This window comes from Chaetodon trifascialis, chromosome 5 (assembly GCF_039877785.1).
Source record: "Chaetodon trifascialis isolate fChaTrf1 chromosome 5, fChaTrf1.hap1, whole genome shotgun sequence".
Classification (NCBI taxonomy): domain Eukaryota; kingdom Metazoa; phylum Chordata; class Actinopteri; order Chaetodontiformes; family Chaetodontidae; genus Chaetodon; species Chaetodon trifascialis.
This window is the reverse complement of record NC_092060.1, coordinates 26500680-26514331: the sequence shown is the minus strand read 5'-3', so window position 1 is coordinate 26514331 and position 13652 is coordinate 26500680. Positions and strand designations below refer to the sequence as shown.

Below are 13652 nucleotides of genomic sequence, written 5' to 3'. Positions count from 1 at the left end.
CTGTGAGGATCAGGTGCAGAGTGGATATTTAGCTATAAATATCTGTTGGGTTTTAGCAGCTGAGTGTACGAACAAGTCCCAGTTCCCACGGGAAAAAGATCGTTTTAAACGAAAATGTGCAGCTGGCTAAGTTTGAGGCCTGACACATATTTTTGTATTGATGTCTGTAGGTGCAGCGCCTGCAGCTTTATCAGCCCGTTTGCACAATAGATTTAGATATAACAGGATCATTTTTTATTTATTATTTAGTAGTTATGCCTTTCATGAGGACTTGACAAGATAGGTTTGTCAAACTCATCAAGTTATATATTCATACAGCTTCCTGGGCTTTCTGTCATGGACTTAAATTAAAACTCCACTCCTTTACTTGGCCTTAAATTTTCAATACATTTGAACAAGTCTTTAGCAGACCCATTTGATTGACGCTTTGGATTAAAGCAAATTGCATATTTTGTATTTTGCATGGCAGACAGATTTTGGGATGACTTCTTAACAAATATGTTACGCATGAGTCATTGCATAAGACAGGCATGATATCCCAGTAAGTATTGAGTGGGTGATTTGTGGACTAGAAAGGTGTCCAGACTCTAAATTAGCCTAAATTGCCTCATTATAGTTGCTCAGTTACTATATACTTACTGACATTTGGTCAATTAAATGCTTAAAGTAAGAAATACAAGATTATATGTAGCCACGGTGTCTGAAAACCTTTCACTTTTCAGACAGATTCAGCCCAGTTTTAACCCAGACATTAAGACACAAACTGCAACAGATAACGAAGATGCTGTGTGACCGTCTGTGCTCAGCTCAGAATCAGATGGATTAACCACATTTCATCGCTACTTGCAAAGCTTGCCTCCATGTTTGCTTTATATTGAGCATATCCTCCTCCAAAGGCACACCCCAGCAGGTATTATGCACAGATTGACCACCAGTGGGCGAGTTTGTGCAGTGGAAGAACCACTGTTATGGTTTTATCCCCTCACTGTCTCCATCTCATGCACACACACAGATAAGGACTTGGTCCAAGGTTGCTGCTGTTGCTGCTGCCCAAATCACCCTCTCTCTCCTCAGCCAATCAGAGATGCATCTCAAGTCCACATACTTTGAAACCTTTAAAGAATTCATTGGTATCCAGGATGTACTGTACTCATCTACAGTGCAGATCTTGAATAAATCTGAAAAACAATGAGAATTTCTCTGCTTTCCGGTTGTTGCAGGACTGTTTGAGATGAGATGCGCTGAAGTGGATGAATGTTTGGAGCATCAATGTGCTTGTTGCCTCCCTGGTTGATTCTGTGTTGTCTCTGTGCCTCGACCTTGGTCTGTCATCTGTCTTGCTGAAGTTGCTTTTTCTCTAAATCTTATTTATATTTGGCCTTATTTTGGGGCTCCTACACAACTCTGAAGAGAGTGAAAAACTAGTCTTATGAGGTCCTAAGTTTCAGGGGGATGTCGTCTTTTTTGTGGTTATGTTGCCAAATAAAGGAAAATGTTAAATTAGATCATGATTGTGATGAAAGATTTGGAAGTAAAAGTTGTGTAGGAACCCTCTGCATGCTCTATTTTTGACTTTGCCCGCAGTGCCTGCTTCTGGTCTCCTTTGTTTGCTTTTTATCCTTAACACACAAATATCAGATCTGAGCCGTAACAGAGTTATAGCGAGCTACCTTTACATTCATTCATATCTCTAAATCGAGGCTTACACTTAAAGTACATACTGAGGACATCCCACGTGGGAATTATATGAAGTCTACCGATAATTACAGCAGGATTTACAGGTCATAGTCATTTCTTAGATTCAGTTAAGCAGGATGCATGAGGAGAGGACTGTACCATCAGCTGAAGCCTCCTGAAAAGCCTCTCAGTTTGATGGCAGATATGTCTGCGCATCATCTCTGTTTTCCTGCCAAGATACCCACCTGCACACAGTTTTAGCCTTCCTCGTCGTTGAGGCTCTGTGCTGTATTTCGTGTGTCTGTTGCCATGGTAACAGGAGAAGTACCAGCGCGAGCAGGAGAAGCTGAAGGAGGAGTGGGAGAAAGCACAGAGGGAGGTGGCAGAGGAGGAGAGGAAGTACCACGAGGAGGTGTGTGCATGTTTATGCTCGAGGGCACATTGCACCTGTAATGTCTGCGCGCGCGCACACACACACACACACACTCTGCCGTCTTTCTTTTGACCTTGTATTCATTAGAATTTGCACTCTAATATCTGAGTCAGGATCATTTTGGACTCGTGTTTCTGGATGCGAGCAGCAGTTGAATGTATACAATGTGTGTTTAATCTAAAAGAAAAGTTTGTGTACTGATAATCTTAACTTGTGATAGCACTTACATGTTGTTGATAACTCACCCAACTCTCCCATCACTACAGGAGCGTAGGATACTGGAGGAAACAGTGACTCCTCTGACTCCCCGCTCCTCAGCCCTGCCCTCCCCGAGCCGAGGGGAGCTCTCCTTCACCGCGGAGCCCCAGGACACCATCGTCCGTTCGCTGGCCGACTGGGAACGCAAGCAGGAACTCCTGGAGAAGCAGTCGGTGAATGGCTGATAGACTGATTATAGATAGATCATGTTCATGTGTTCATTTTGTTTAGCTCAGGAGGGGACTGATTGGTTGTTTAGCTAACTCTTCCCTGTTTGTGATTGGACGGCACAGAGGGGGAGCACAGAGAGTGTGGAATGGAAACGGAGAGAAAATGACAGGACCAGTGACATCAGCACTGCTGACGACAGCATGAAAACAGGCAGAAGGTTTGTGCATTTCAGACGTTTAAAACATTTTACTGCCGTTCTGAGCAGCAGTGGCTGAAAATGAAGCCTTTTGTGCTCATAGTGTAACAAGGTCATCATCCATAATGTGACATACAGGTGTGCACAGCAGGGAGAATTGAGCAGTTTTGATTCCGCATCTGGAACTTTTATCTAGCACAAATACATACTGTGTGTAGGTATGATGGCAAACAGAACTGATCTCAACATGTTTGTGATCCTCAGCTCGATGAGTCAGACCAGCAGCCAGGCAGAGGCACTCGGTCACAGTCTGCAGAACGGACAGAAGCTTCCCCCGATGCCGGCCAAAACCTCGACCCCAGTGAAGAAGCAGCAAGAGGCCACAGCAGACAGCAAAAAGCCCAGCCGGCCTGCAGGAGACAGGAGGTGTGTGAATGTGTGTGAAGAGGCCCTCAGTCCAAGTTCTGGACTTCGTAGTCTTTCCTATTTAATGCAGGCTTCAGTCACTTTCATATTTTACGTCACTTTGTCTCTCACGTACTTCAAGATCAGCAGACAGTTGCATTTACACAGTAGCTTGTGTTCTTTAGTGACTGTGTATATTCTAAACATTGTCATATTTCCTCATGTTACTTGTTTTGTTAAATAAGATTAATCTCCCTGTGAAGGCTGTCTCTCAGGTGTCATAACACTGCTTATTTTAAGTCCTTATAGATGTCAATCACATGTCATATCAGCTGTACATTTCAAAAGAGCAGAATAATGACCACCAGAGTGCTGGTGGGTCCTTTCATAGCACCTTCAGTTCACCTGTTCGACCAGCAGGTGGCATCTTGCACCTGTATTTCCCACCATGGTCTTCCACCACATGAAAAAACTGTCTATGACAAGAGAAGTGTTTATTAGAATCACATACCATAATAACACACAACACTGCAGCGTAAAGAATAAACAAGCCTGAATTTGGCCCAAACATTACTGAGTAGATTTCAGTTATCAGCGTGTTCTGGCTTTGATTGGTTCATGTCTGACTCTGGCAGCCAATGGAGTCGCTGTAGCTGTGAGTCGTCATCATCATGTTCCATGTTGCTGTCCATTTTCAGGATTGGTCCCATTGATAATAACATGGGCCGCAGCTCATCAAAAGCCCCTGCAGCATGTACACCACCTTCAGACACACTGCCTCCAACACCCAACAGGTACCGCATCACAAACAGCCCGCACGGAGGGAGGGGCCGCAGCTCATTTCTGCATTGTCATTTTCTGCTTTGCTGCCTGCATTTCTCCACCCACCGTGAGACATGGACCACTGCAGCAAGGAGCCGTGAATGCAGTGGGGATTTTAGAGACTAAAAACCACTTTGGGTGATGTTTGTGTGATTGTCCTGATTTGCTGCTGTTTCACACCTAATTAGAAAATGGGTCACTCATCGTATCACAGATAATATTCAATCAATAGAATTCATTTCATTTTGATTTGGCCAAAAGCAAAAAGTGATTTCTCTATATTCTTCATTATGGCACGGTGTCAGACCTTAATGCAGTGTGCTGTGTCAAGTTCAATGAAGACAACGTCCCGCTGTCACGTTAGAAATAAGGGGGTGACACTGAGGGTGCACTGAGTGGTAAAATAAATATATTAACTGGCTAATTTACAGAGTTAGCAGTTTTCTGCCAGGTTTCCTCTCCTTACTTATTTGCAGCAACAGTCTGGCTATGTCAAATCTGCTTCGTAGAATACCCTGAAGGACGTTGATCAATAGAAATACAAACAAAGACAGATGAGACGAAGAAATATTGTAGGCGAGGAAATCAGGAAGACCTTCACATCCACCCTTTTTTCCTATTAAATAGATGTAAAACATCCATTTTGTCCACTGCAGAGACAGAGGATGCTCTCTGACTGTAAGCTCAGGATCAGTCGTTGTTTACTGTCTGGTTTTGGGTGTGATTTAGTGTTTTGTGAATCAACATTTCTTTATTTCTCAATATCCCAGTGCAGCAACACACTGACAAATGAAGAGCTTCCCCGCTCTGTTTATTCTCTGTCAGAAGAGATTAGCTGGCGTTACGTGAAGTAATCGGCATGATCTCGTCTTGCTCCTGCAGGTCTGTCAGTGGGAAAAAGCTGTGCTCCAGCTGTGGGCAGCCGTTAGGGAAGGGGGCGGCGATGATCATAGAGACCCTCAGTCTCTACTTCCACATTCAGTGCTTTAAGGTCGGTGACAGAGAGAGCGTTCGCCTTCTCAAAACTGCCCTTTATGCAAGATTCACTATCATTTCATTCTGTTTTTATTAATGGAATTATCTATTAGATGTATGAATGCTACTGTGCCATGTCATGGGTGTTGTGTTATTTCTGTGTATTTAGAGCTTATTCCTCTGTGCCATAGAGCCTCATTGTTAGTAACATGGACACTACTTTGAGTCATGCTGTCAAAAATCAGTAGATCTGATCTGTGCTGTTCACTCCTTTTTGAATGAAGTGTGCTGAAATCTGCCGTGCCCAGCTGTTTCAGGGATTCCTGAGACGTTTATAAAAATGAAACTAATTATTTTTGTTGTATTTTTAAATGATTATATCTTCAGGAGGAACAGACAGGGCACAGATTGTTAATTCAGGGGGTTTGAAAACCACAGAATAGCCTTATTCTTTAAGATTCACCTGTAATAAAAGCTGATTAATGAATAATTAATATTAATTAAAATGCTGTGCTCTGTTTCTGTCTCTCTCTCTCTCTTCAGTGTGGGGTGTGTAAGGGACAGTTAGGCGACACGACCACGGGGACGGACGTCCGGATCAGAAATGGCCTCCTCAACTGCCATCAGTGCTACATCCGCTCCCGCTGTAAGCCCCTCCACCCGTCTCTCTTTTTTTGTCTCACCACCTTTCTCTCTGTTTTCTGTCTCTATGTTTCCACCCATCCACCCAAAACATACATGAATTTTAAATGTCTGTCAGCTGGTTCCAAGCTCATCAACCAGCCTCATGAATATCCAGAAAACACCACCATCACAAATAAACAGATAAATGATGCTCCTGAACAGAGTTTCATGACTCTCTATGAGCATAAAAGATGGTTTAATCTTGTAGTTCCTCACTGGTTGCTAATGTCAGCCATATTTCATATTTGAACTGATGAATAAATACAGTGCTCAGTGACGTGATGGTGTCACAGACAAAAACTTTGTTAGATTTACTGTAAGTATTGAAAGTAACTTTGACACTGTTTTATAGTAAAAATTTGATGTGCATTTCAAAGGTTTCATTGTTAATTGCAGCCCCGCTGTGTGGCTGATAAGACGGGTGTATTTTAATATTAAATTCCTACCTGGTGCAGCTTTAATAAAGGAGTGTCAGACAGTGCAGCTGGATGGAGGGATTGATCTGAAGCTGCAGCGGGAGGAAAAGAAACTGGTGATGTAGCAGGTGGAAGAGGATGGCTGTAAGTTTCCATCAGTTTCACCTCACCTGCAAGAGCAAAAGTTCAATCTTTCAAAAGGAGACAGCTCGCTGCACCTCTCAGCAGCTGTTATCATTTGGGGATCAGAAAACCACAAAATCAAATCAGAGACTCAGTCAAAAGACTCGATAGTCATTAACCCAAATTAAGAGGTTTTATTTCATTAGAGCTGCATGTCCTTGACCTTAAAATCCCTAAAAAAACAATAGTGGTCTATAAAAATTGTGGGTTTCCTTCTCTTTCTCTTTCCTTTCAAGCGGCCGGACAGCCAACCACGTTGTGACGCTCGACAGAAAAGCACAAGGTTCATGGAAGAAACCCCATCCCTGTTTTAACCCAATTATCTGCAAATCATGTCCTTCACAGCGTGTCGGGATCTTTGCGTCCTCTGCAGTTCAGTAACTAATGAAGATTCATCATGGGGGCCGAACAGGGATCTGGGGACAGTCTAAAAAGAAAAAAGAAAAAGAAAAAAACGTTCTCCGTGTTTATGTCATCTGATATGTGAGTGAAATCTGGATTTGATTGGTCCACGTACCTCCACAGACTCTGTTTCATCATGCAGCCAGAGAGAGAAGGAGACTGTTGTGGGGTGACGGCCATGTTGAAAAGAAAACACAATAACATTTACAGATGCTTCAAACACGCTTAGGCCATGTTAACGTCCAACACTGTCAGAGTGAACACACAAAACGAAAAGACGGAGTTAAAGTCTCGGTCAAGTAGAATCAGATTCTATTTTCCTGATTGGAAAAATGGGAATATTTACCGTTCAGTTCCATCTAATGGAAATGCAGTACATCACAGAGTTAACGAATCGCTTTTTATCATTTAAGATTTTCGTAATTTGGAGTGATCCAAATCCAAAAACTGCAAAGAAAACTGAATATGTGGTGAGGCAGCTCGAATTGGATGTTTTAATTTGTCTTATCTGAAAAATATTCATGATTTCATGGCCCATCAATGGAGTACTAGAATAAAACAAAATAGCCTTTAGAAACTTCATTTAGAAAGTGCAATCAAGGTCACTATAAACCCACTTTTTACATCCACAGACACATTATATACAGTACGTCACTTTTTTTTTTGATTCTTTGGCCCTGACAGTGAGCGCCTGGCTCTCTTCTCCTGTGCTCCTGAATGAAAGTAGCCTCTAATATAAACACATATTATGGATGTAGGTTCATCTTTAGGGCAATAACAGGACTTGTGCGCTGTTTCTGTGCTTTTGAGTGACAGCAGGCTGCTCCTCGGCCAGCCTGTCGGCTCGGAAAGTCAGGACTTCAATGTGCCTTAGGAAAGCAAGGTGATGCAGGAAGAAAAACGCCACCTCCATGGTGTTTTATTTCTCTTTTTCTTTTAGTTTTTGGGGTGTAGGGAGGGATTTTGGCCAAATTTGAACCCTTAAACTGCAGACAGACAGACTGCAGCCCTCCCTTACATCGCGCTTTACTTCAGTTGATAAGTACTGTTTATTTTACATAAACGACACCCTTAATTCCACATTTCCCCCGTGTGATTCCTCAGTGATTTGCAGTGATAAAAGCCGGAGGAATGCATACGTCGTCTATTTGGAAAAATCCACAGTATGGAGTATATACACTGCGGGGGAAAGCATTGATTTAATTTTGAATGTTGTTTTATTCTAGAGGATTTAGATTTCTGTATACTATTAATTGAGATAATTTTGATAATTGCTCAGTGGTAGGATTCATTAATAAAAATAAAAAAAAACAACACAAAAATCACCAGTACACGTTACATCTAGTTAAAGCAGACGTAATATGAACACACATACCAGCAGCAGTTGCACCTGTGCAATATTTGGTTGGATGAAAACTAAAGATCTGTGCCGCCAGCTGCACATTTTAAGTCACTCGCTTCTTCTTCTTTTTTTTCTTCTTGTTTGGAACTTGTATGAGAAGAGCTCGGTTATGTATTGTGGATGTAAAAATGCACGTCTAAGCCTAAAACCAAATGATTTGCTGTATGAAAGCAAACTAGCAGCCTCCTCCTCCTCCTATAGCAAAGCTTCTCCTCCGGGTTCACCTCTCTGATCTACAGTATTTTTAAGCTTCTGTTCCGGTTGTGTATTTTATTTTTTATCCTCATTTAGTTGATGAATAAATCTCGGCTGAGTCTCTTCTAGCAGGATCTTTGAGACGGAGCTCCACATTCAGACGGTCTTCTGAACAGGATAAGTTGGAGGAATGAAACTTTCACGTCTGTTCTGTATTTATTGTAATATTCACCTGAACACTATCCGAAATATAGATTAATTTGATGTTTAAATGCAATGGCATTTATAGCATACTGTACGTTTATAAATAAAATGTTATAAATTAAAACTGGGCTTTTGTCTCTTATTTTTGCGAGAATCACCCGAAAAGAACAATTTAAGAGATTTAAACTAACGGAAGATTTTAAATAATCGATGCTGTAGATAAATCGTGGCTTCAGGAGAAGCAGGTGCACAAAAGAGGAAACTGAAAGTCAGGGGTTTTTTCTTTTTGTTTTTTGTTTTGGACAGGTGTGTCCACTTCAGAGAGTGTTTTCTGCCGCTCCTTTATATTATTTAACCTGGTAAATGTCATTGAGAGACCTGGCAGAACAAAACCTAATACTGACAATATGAAACAATAAAATTTTTTTTTTTTTTTTAACCAAAAAAGGGGCAGAAAACAGCCAATTAAAATAAGCTCCATCAGCAGTTTGATAGTCTCAATCTCCCTCAGTGGTGTCATTTATTCTGGGTTGGGCCTCAATTTAGGCTAAAGTCAGATTATGGTTCGTAGAAATGACTGTTTGAGTTTACAGCTGTTCATCTTAAAGCTCCTGAGCAGGTAACTCTGTGACCTGATGAGGAATTTCAGCCTTTTTACCGCGCTGCCAAAAAAGATTCAGCACAGGTTCTGGTAGCTGTTCATCCAAAACCCCTAAAATCTTCAGATCAGGGCAAAACGTGTGATCTCAAAAGAAGCGTCGCATCTCACCTGTCGATGTTTGCTCGTTATTTGGCGTCTCAGATTTTGGTTTAACACCTGCAAAATTTAAAATCAGTCCAACTTAAAGCTTTAAAATATAATTTTCTTCTAAATAATTTTTAAATATCTGCTCGTTTGGTGTGACCTGCTACCCTTTACATGAGGAGGTTTCCATCTTTTCTCCGGTGTAGCGGCTTTTATTTGGTGTCACTGGAGCAATTCTTTTCAATTCTTTCTCAAATTTTGTCCTATTTCAGAAGTCTTCTGGACATTTTCTTTAAATAATGTTAATCCAAAGGCAAATATTTTCACCTGTTTTTAGCAATAATAAATCCTGATGCCTCGCCGGAGCGGTGCTGTCCGTGGTGCTGACCTTTCCAAACGACCGTGACCGAGAAACTTTATTCAGAAGCTGGTTTAGGATTTTATAATGCAAGAGAATGTGAACCTGTAATTTCCCTATTTGCCCAAAGAAAACGTGACAAAGCAACTTGGACTATTTTTTTTTTTTTTTTTATCATCAACAACCATTTCAATGGTACACCTGGAAAACTATGTGCACATGTAGAAATATTTCCTTCTTAAATATAAGCATTCATTACCTACATATAAATAAATTTCAGATCCTGGACAAAACATGTTACATAATGCTCACAAAATGGAAGGGAAATCAGTAAAATCAGACAAAGAGACAACATGCAAATTATATAGAAATAAATACAATGTTTGCATCCATTCCCTTTTTTTACCCAAAATAAATTCTTCCGAGGGAATTTTGTAAAACATCAAAAAGACTTGTATGATCGATCTACGAGGGAGTATGGCCTATGGTTCAACTATAGGAGACAATAATACGTATTAACACTATACAATTTGAGCCACAAAAACACTGCCGTAGAAAGACACACAAAACATACAGATTTCCTGTCAGAGGTGAACATTGCAGTAGTTTGTGCCTTTTTTTTCTCTCGAGGAAATAATTGTGTTTATATCGATAATTTAAAGAAACTAAACTCTCAGCAGTCCTGGCAACGAAAACTCAGCTGTAAGAGGCGACGTCCGAACAGCAGACCGTCTGCAGAGAACAGAAAAGCAAAATGCGTCAGCGTCTTGTTGGACATTTGTCGTGTCTGACTGTGGATGTGTGAGAGAGCATCTTCAGCCGTGGACATTAAACGTCTCTGCCGAACAAAGCAGCTGTTGAACTCTGACATGTGATGTGACTTCACGAGGCTCCTTTGCTCACTGATGGCACGACGCGTTTCCAGCGCGCAGACGTCTGTTTGCGCGGAAAGTTGACCTCAAAAAATGTTCATCTTAACAAGTCCCTTCATCCGGTGTTCAGTCTCACAGCTGTCGTTTCTTTCTTAAAACAAGAGGAGCACTTTGCTTTGGGATGACATGTTTTCTAAATTTATGCGCGAGGAGTCAACAGAAGCGTCGCTTTGTTGTTATTAGTACAGTCTCTTTTTTCAGGGTTTCAGTGTTTAGACATGACTGGAAACAAGTGGAAACATTTCAACCAACTTGCACTTGTTTTAAGAAAAGAAAACGTTGGTATTATAAGACAGACTTGTCAAGATGGATATTTTTACAGCAAAGGTGTGCACTGACCACAAGAAACGGCGCAAGGCATAAAAATAAAAGAACAGAGTTGTCATCTTCTTTTCAACTGCTTCTTACTGTCCTTCAGTCTGTCTCGGGAAATTGCTTTTCAGTCTCCGGAGGATGAGGAAACTTTTCCTCTGCTCTGTTTTTCTTCCCCCGCTGTGAAGCTTCATTAGAACATGCTGGTCTTTACTAATGTACCTTTGGCTCCGTTCTGTCTTTGCAAAGACGACAGTACGCTCGCGAATGGACCGCCCAATGAGTCCGGGATAGAGGTGATGGTCCCCGGGGCGGTGGCCCAGCCTTGGCTCGGTGCTGTCACCCCCATGCCGGTGGACACGGAGGTCTTCACTTGGTCCACCTGTGCGTTCCCGGTGGTGTTGACCTGGCCTCCGGTGGGGCTCGGTCCTCCGCAGTTGGAGGTGGGCACGGGGTTCGGGCCCGGTCCTCCCGTGCTGTCGGGGTCGGTAGATTTGGTGTCTTTGCTGTCTTCATCTCTGGAGTCGGACTTCTTTCCAGAATTGGACTTGGCAGCCGCTGCGGCCGCTGCAGCTGCCCGCTCCTGCTTGCGGAACTTGGCACGTCGGTTTTGGAACCACACCTGGAATAAACAAAGCACTAAAGTTTAAACCAACATGGATGTTTTGGATTGTGCCACAAAATCTATCATGACTCATCTAAGACTATCATTCTCTCTCAGTTTCCAAACAGATGCCATGACCAAAAACGCTCTGTTGCGTTGAATTGAGTTTGCTTATAAATGCGTTTTGAGGTTTAAATGTGTGACAGTGACAAACACCGTCTCTTTACTTTGCGCATTAATGCCTAAGTGTGTGTGTTAGATGGTGCCAGCAGTTGGAGGCCAGTAGTTCATCGTGTGAAAGCAGTGAAGCTTTTATTTCACTAAAATCCTTTAAGACTGAGTGATTAGACCCAGTGAGTTAAAATCTTTGCATCATAAATCCTCCCGTGCGTAATTGTGTTTAATCGTGCGCAATGGGAGCAGGTGACTGTGTACCTGCACTCTGGCTTCAGTCAGATCGATTTTGAGTGCCAGCTCCTCTCTGGTGTAGATGTCCGGGTAGTGCGTTTCGGCAAAAACCCGCTCCAGCTCCTTCAGCTGGGCGCTGGTGAACGTGGTCCGGATGCGCCTCTGCTTCCTCTTCTCGTTCAGTCCTCCGTGATCCGTGAAGAGTTTGTAGGGAACTGTAAACGAAATAAAATGTCAGCGTCAGACGTGCGGTGGTCTCATCTGTGCTGTGTAAGATATGAGTGTGTGTAATTGTGATGTTGTCAAATGGAAGTAAACTCAAATTCGATATTTTGTATAAAATCCGGTTAAGGATGCTGGGCCAGAGCTTTCAATTGTGTTACGCCTTTGATTACCTGTGAATTACTTCTGAACTGATAACGCTGCTGACCTGTGATGCGGTTAATTGTAATGTTAAACTAATTGTTGCTCCTCAGATTGAGGCTCAAGTTTGAAAACTTGTCATAATGTTCCCATCCGCCCCGCGTGTTGCTACTGTAACTCCAATTCGGTGTCAATAATGAGCTTTAGTCTTTGGTTATCTAATTATTTTCGAAGCTTTATGTCTCATCGCAAAGTAAATAAATTATGCCTATCATTTTGGCAGCTTAAGATAATTCTGTTGGCGGTTTTGGGTGTGACTGGGATAGTATAACCCCGTAACCGAATTACCGCTTGCCTGCAATCGCTTCTAACGTGATAAATTCTTTCATTTGTGTAAGCAAATTTCGTTTGGTAAATACTAAACACATTTCCATTTTCAAATGCAATCAAGACGTCCTATAATACGCCGGGTTGAGGCTCGGGAGCCGCTGCTTACCTGCGGCGTACGGGCTGCTCTGGTGATCCCGCAGGGTCCCCAGGCTGCAGGACCCCGGCGTGAGAGACGGACAGCCGGAGGTGGCCCCGAAAGTGGTCCTGATGGGATTGTACTGAAACCCACTGGCTTGACTGCAGGAACTGAAGTCCGCATAGGCCGATGCCAAGCTCGACGTGTCCATCCCGGCCATACATGACTCGTAGGCAGAGGAATTTAGGTAAGAATACTCCATTTTATACATTTGAGAAGGTTCGGTGGAGTTAGAAAGCTGCACTTCCCGGGAAAAAAATGTCAAACAAAAACAACCCCCAAAAAATTGGGTTAGAAAGTAAAAAAATAATAAAAGTGAAGCTGAGGAGGACGCGCGGTCTGAGTTGGGGGGGAAAGATGACTTGTTTGGTTTGAACTGGTTGGAAGGAGGCTGGACGGTGGGTAGATGTTCACTGCTCAGCGCCTGCTCCAAAACTGGCCTCCTTTATAGGAACCTAGCCCTGTTTTATGAAAAGCCCCCTAAGAGCCGCCTAGCCCGAGGTCTCTAGAGCATATAGTCCTCATAATAAACTTGGCTCTTTCCGCTTGGACAATAGCAAAGCGTTTGGTCTTATTGCTAGCGCTTTTTTACATGACAATAACTCATCAGTCTATTGGGCTGGCACTGGGGGCCCGGGCTGTCCAACCTCCCTATCATTGATCCCCTGCATCTCTAATTAGAATTTAATACCACGCCATTACGCACCCCTCCACCACCGCCGCCGCCCCCCTCCACCCCTCTACCCATCCACCCCACTCCTCTCCAACCACCATCTTGCCCTTTAATTCAATCACACCACTTGGAAATAATGAAAGTTGGGTGACGATTCTCCCTGATCCAATTTTCTCCAAGCTTTTAAGCCTTTTAAGCGGCCGTATACCTTGGGCAGGATTTCACAGAGTATTCCCCCTCTGCCTCTTCTCTCTGTCCGTCTGCTCCGGCTGTTTTTGACTCTGCACTGGAGCAGCAACACACGTGCG

The 13652-nt window shown here is 42.8% G+C and overlaps 2 protein-coding genes across 13 annotated transcripts in view; one reads left to right on the top strand and one right to left on the bottom strand.

Annotated features, from left to right (window-relative positions):
* The window catches only part of limch1b (LIM and calponin homology domains 1b), an 87536-nt gene extending 78993 nt beyond the window's left edge, over positions 1 to 8543 (top strand). For 9 of the 12 annotated variants that reach the window (XM_070962022.1, XM_070962021.1, XM_070962016.1 and 6 more), the window contains 8 exons: positions 1997 to 2089; positions 2377 to 2541; positions 2662 to 2756; positions 3000 to 3161; positions 3839 to 3934; positions 4845 to 4953; positions 5481 to 5583; positions 6457 to 8543. In XM_070962022.1, coding sequence (XP_070818123.1) covers positions 1997 to 2089; positions 2377 to 2541; positions 2662 to 2756; positions 3000 to 3161; positions 3839 to 3934; positions 4845 to 4953; positions 5481 to 5583; positions 6457 to 6482 — 849 coding nt within the window. In that variant the 3' untranslated portion in view covers positions 6483 to 8543. The remainder of the gene's footprint in view (positions 1 to 1996; positions 2090 to 2376; positions 2542 to 2661; positions 2757 to 2999; positions 3162 to 3838; positions 3935 to 4844; positions 4954 to 5480; positions 5584 to 6456) is intronic. The other 3 variants (XM_070962018.1, XM_070962019.1, XM_070962017.1) reach the window with 1 other exon arrangement.
* Positions 8544 to 9701: 1158 nt separating this feature from the next.
* On the bottom strand, positions 9702 to 13043 carry phox2bb (paired like homeobox 2Bb). Its single transcript, XM_070963064.1, has 3 exons — positions 12642 to 13043; positions 11810 to 11997; positions 9702 to 11392 (listed from the first exon to the last, which is right to left on the bottom strand). The coding sequence occupies exons 1-3, from the start codon at positions 12880 to 12882 to the stop codon at positions 10964 to 10966; spliced, it is 858 nt and encodes a 285-aa protein (XP_070819165.1). The 5' UTR covers positions 12883 to 13043; the 3' UTR covers positions 9702 to 10963.
* Between the last annotated feature and the right edge of the window lie 609 nt (positions 13044 to 13652).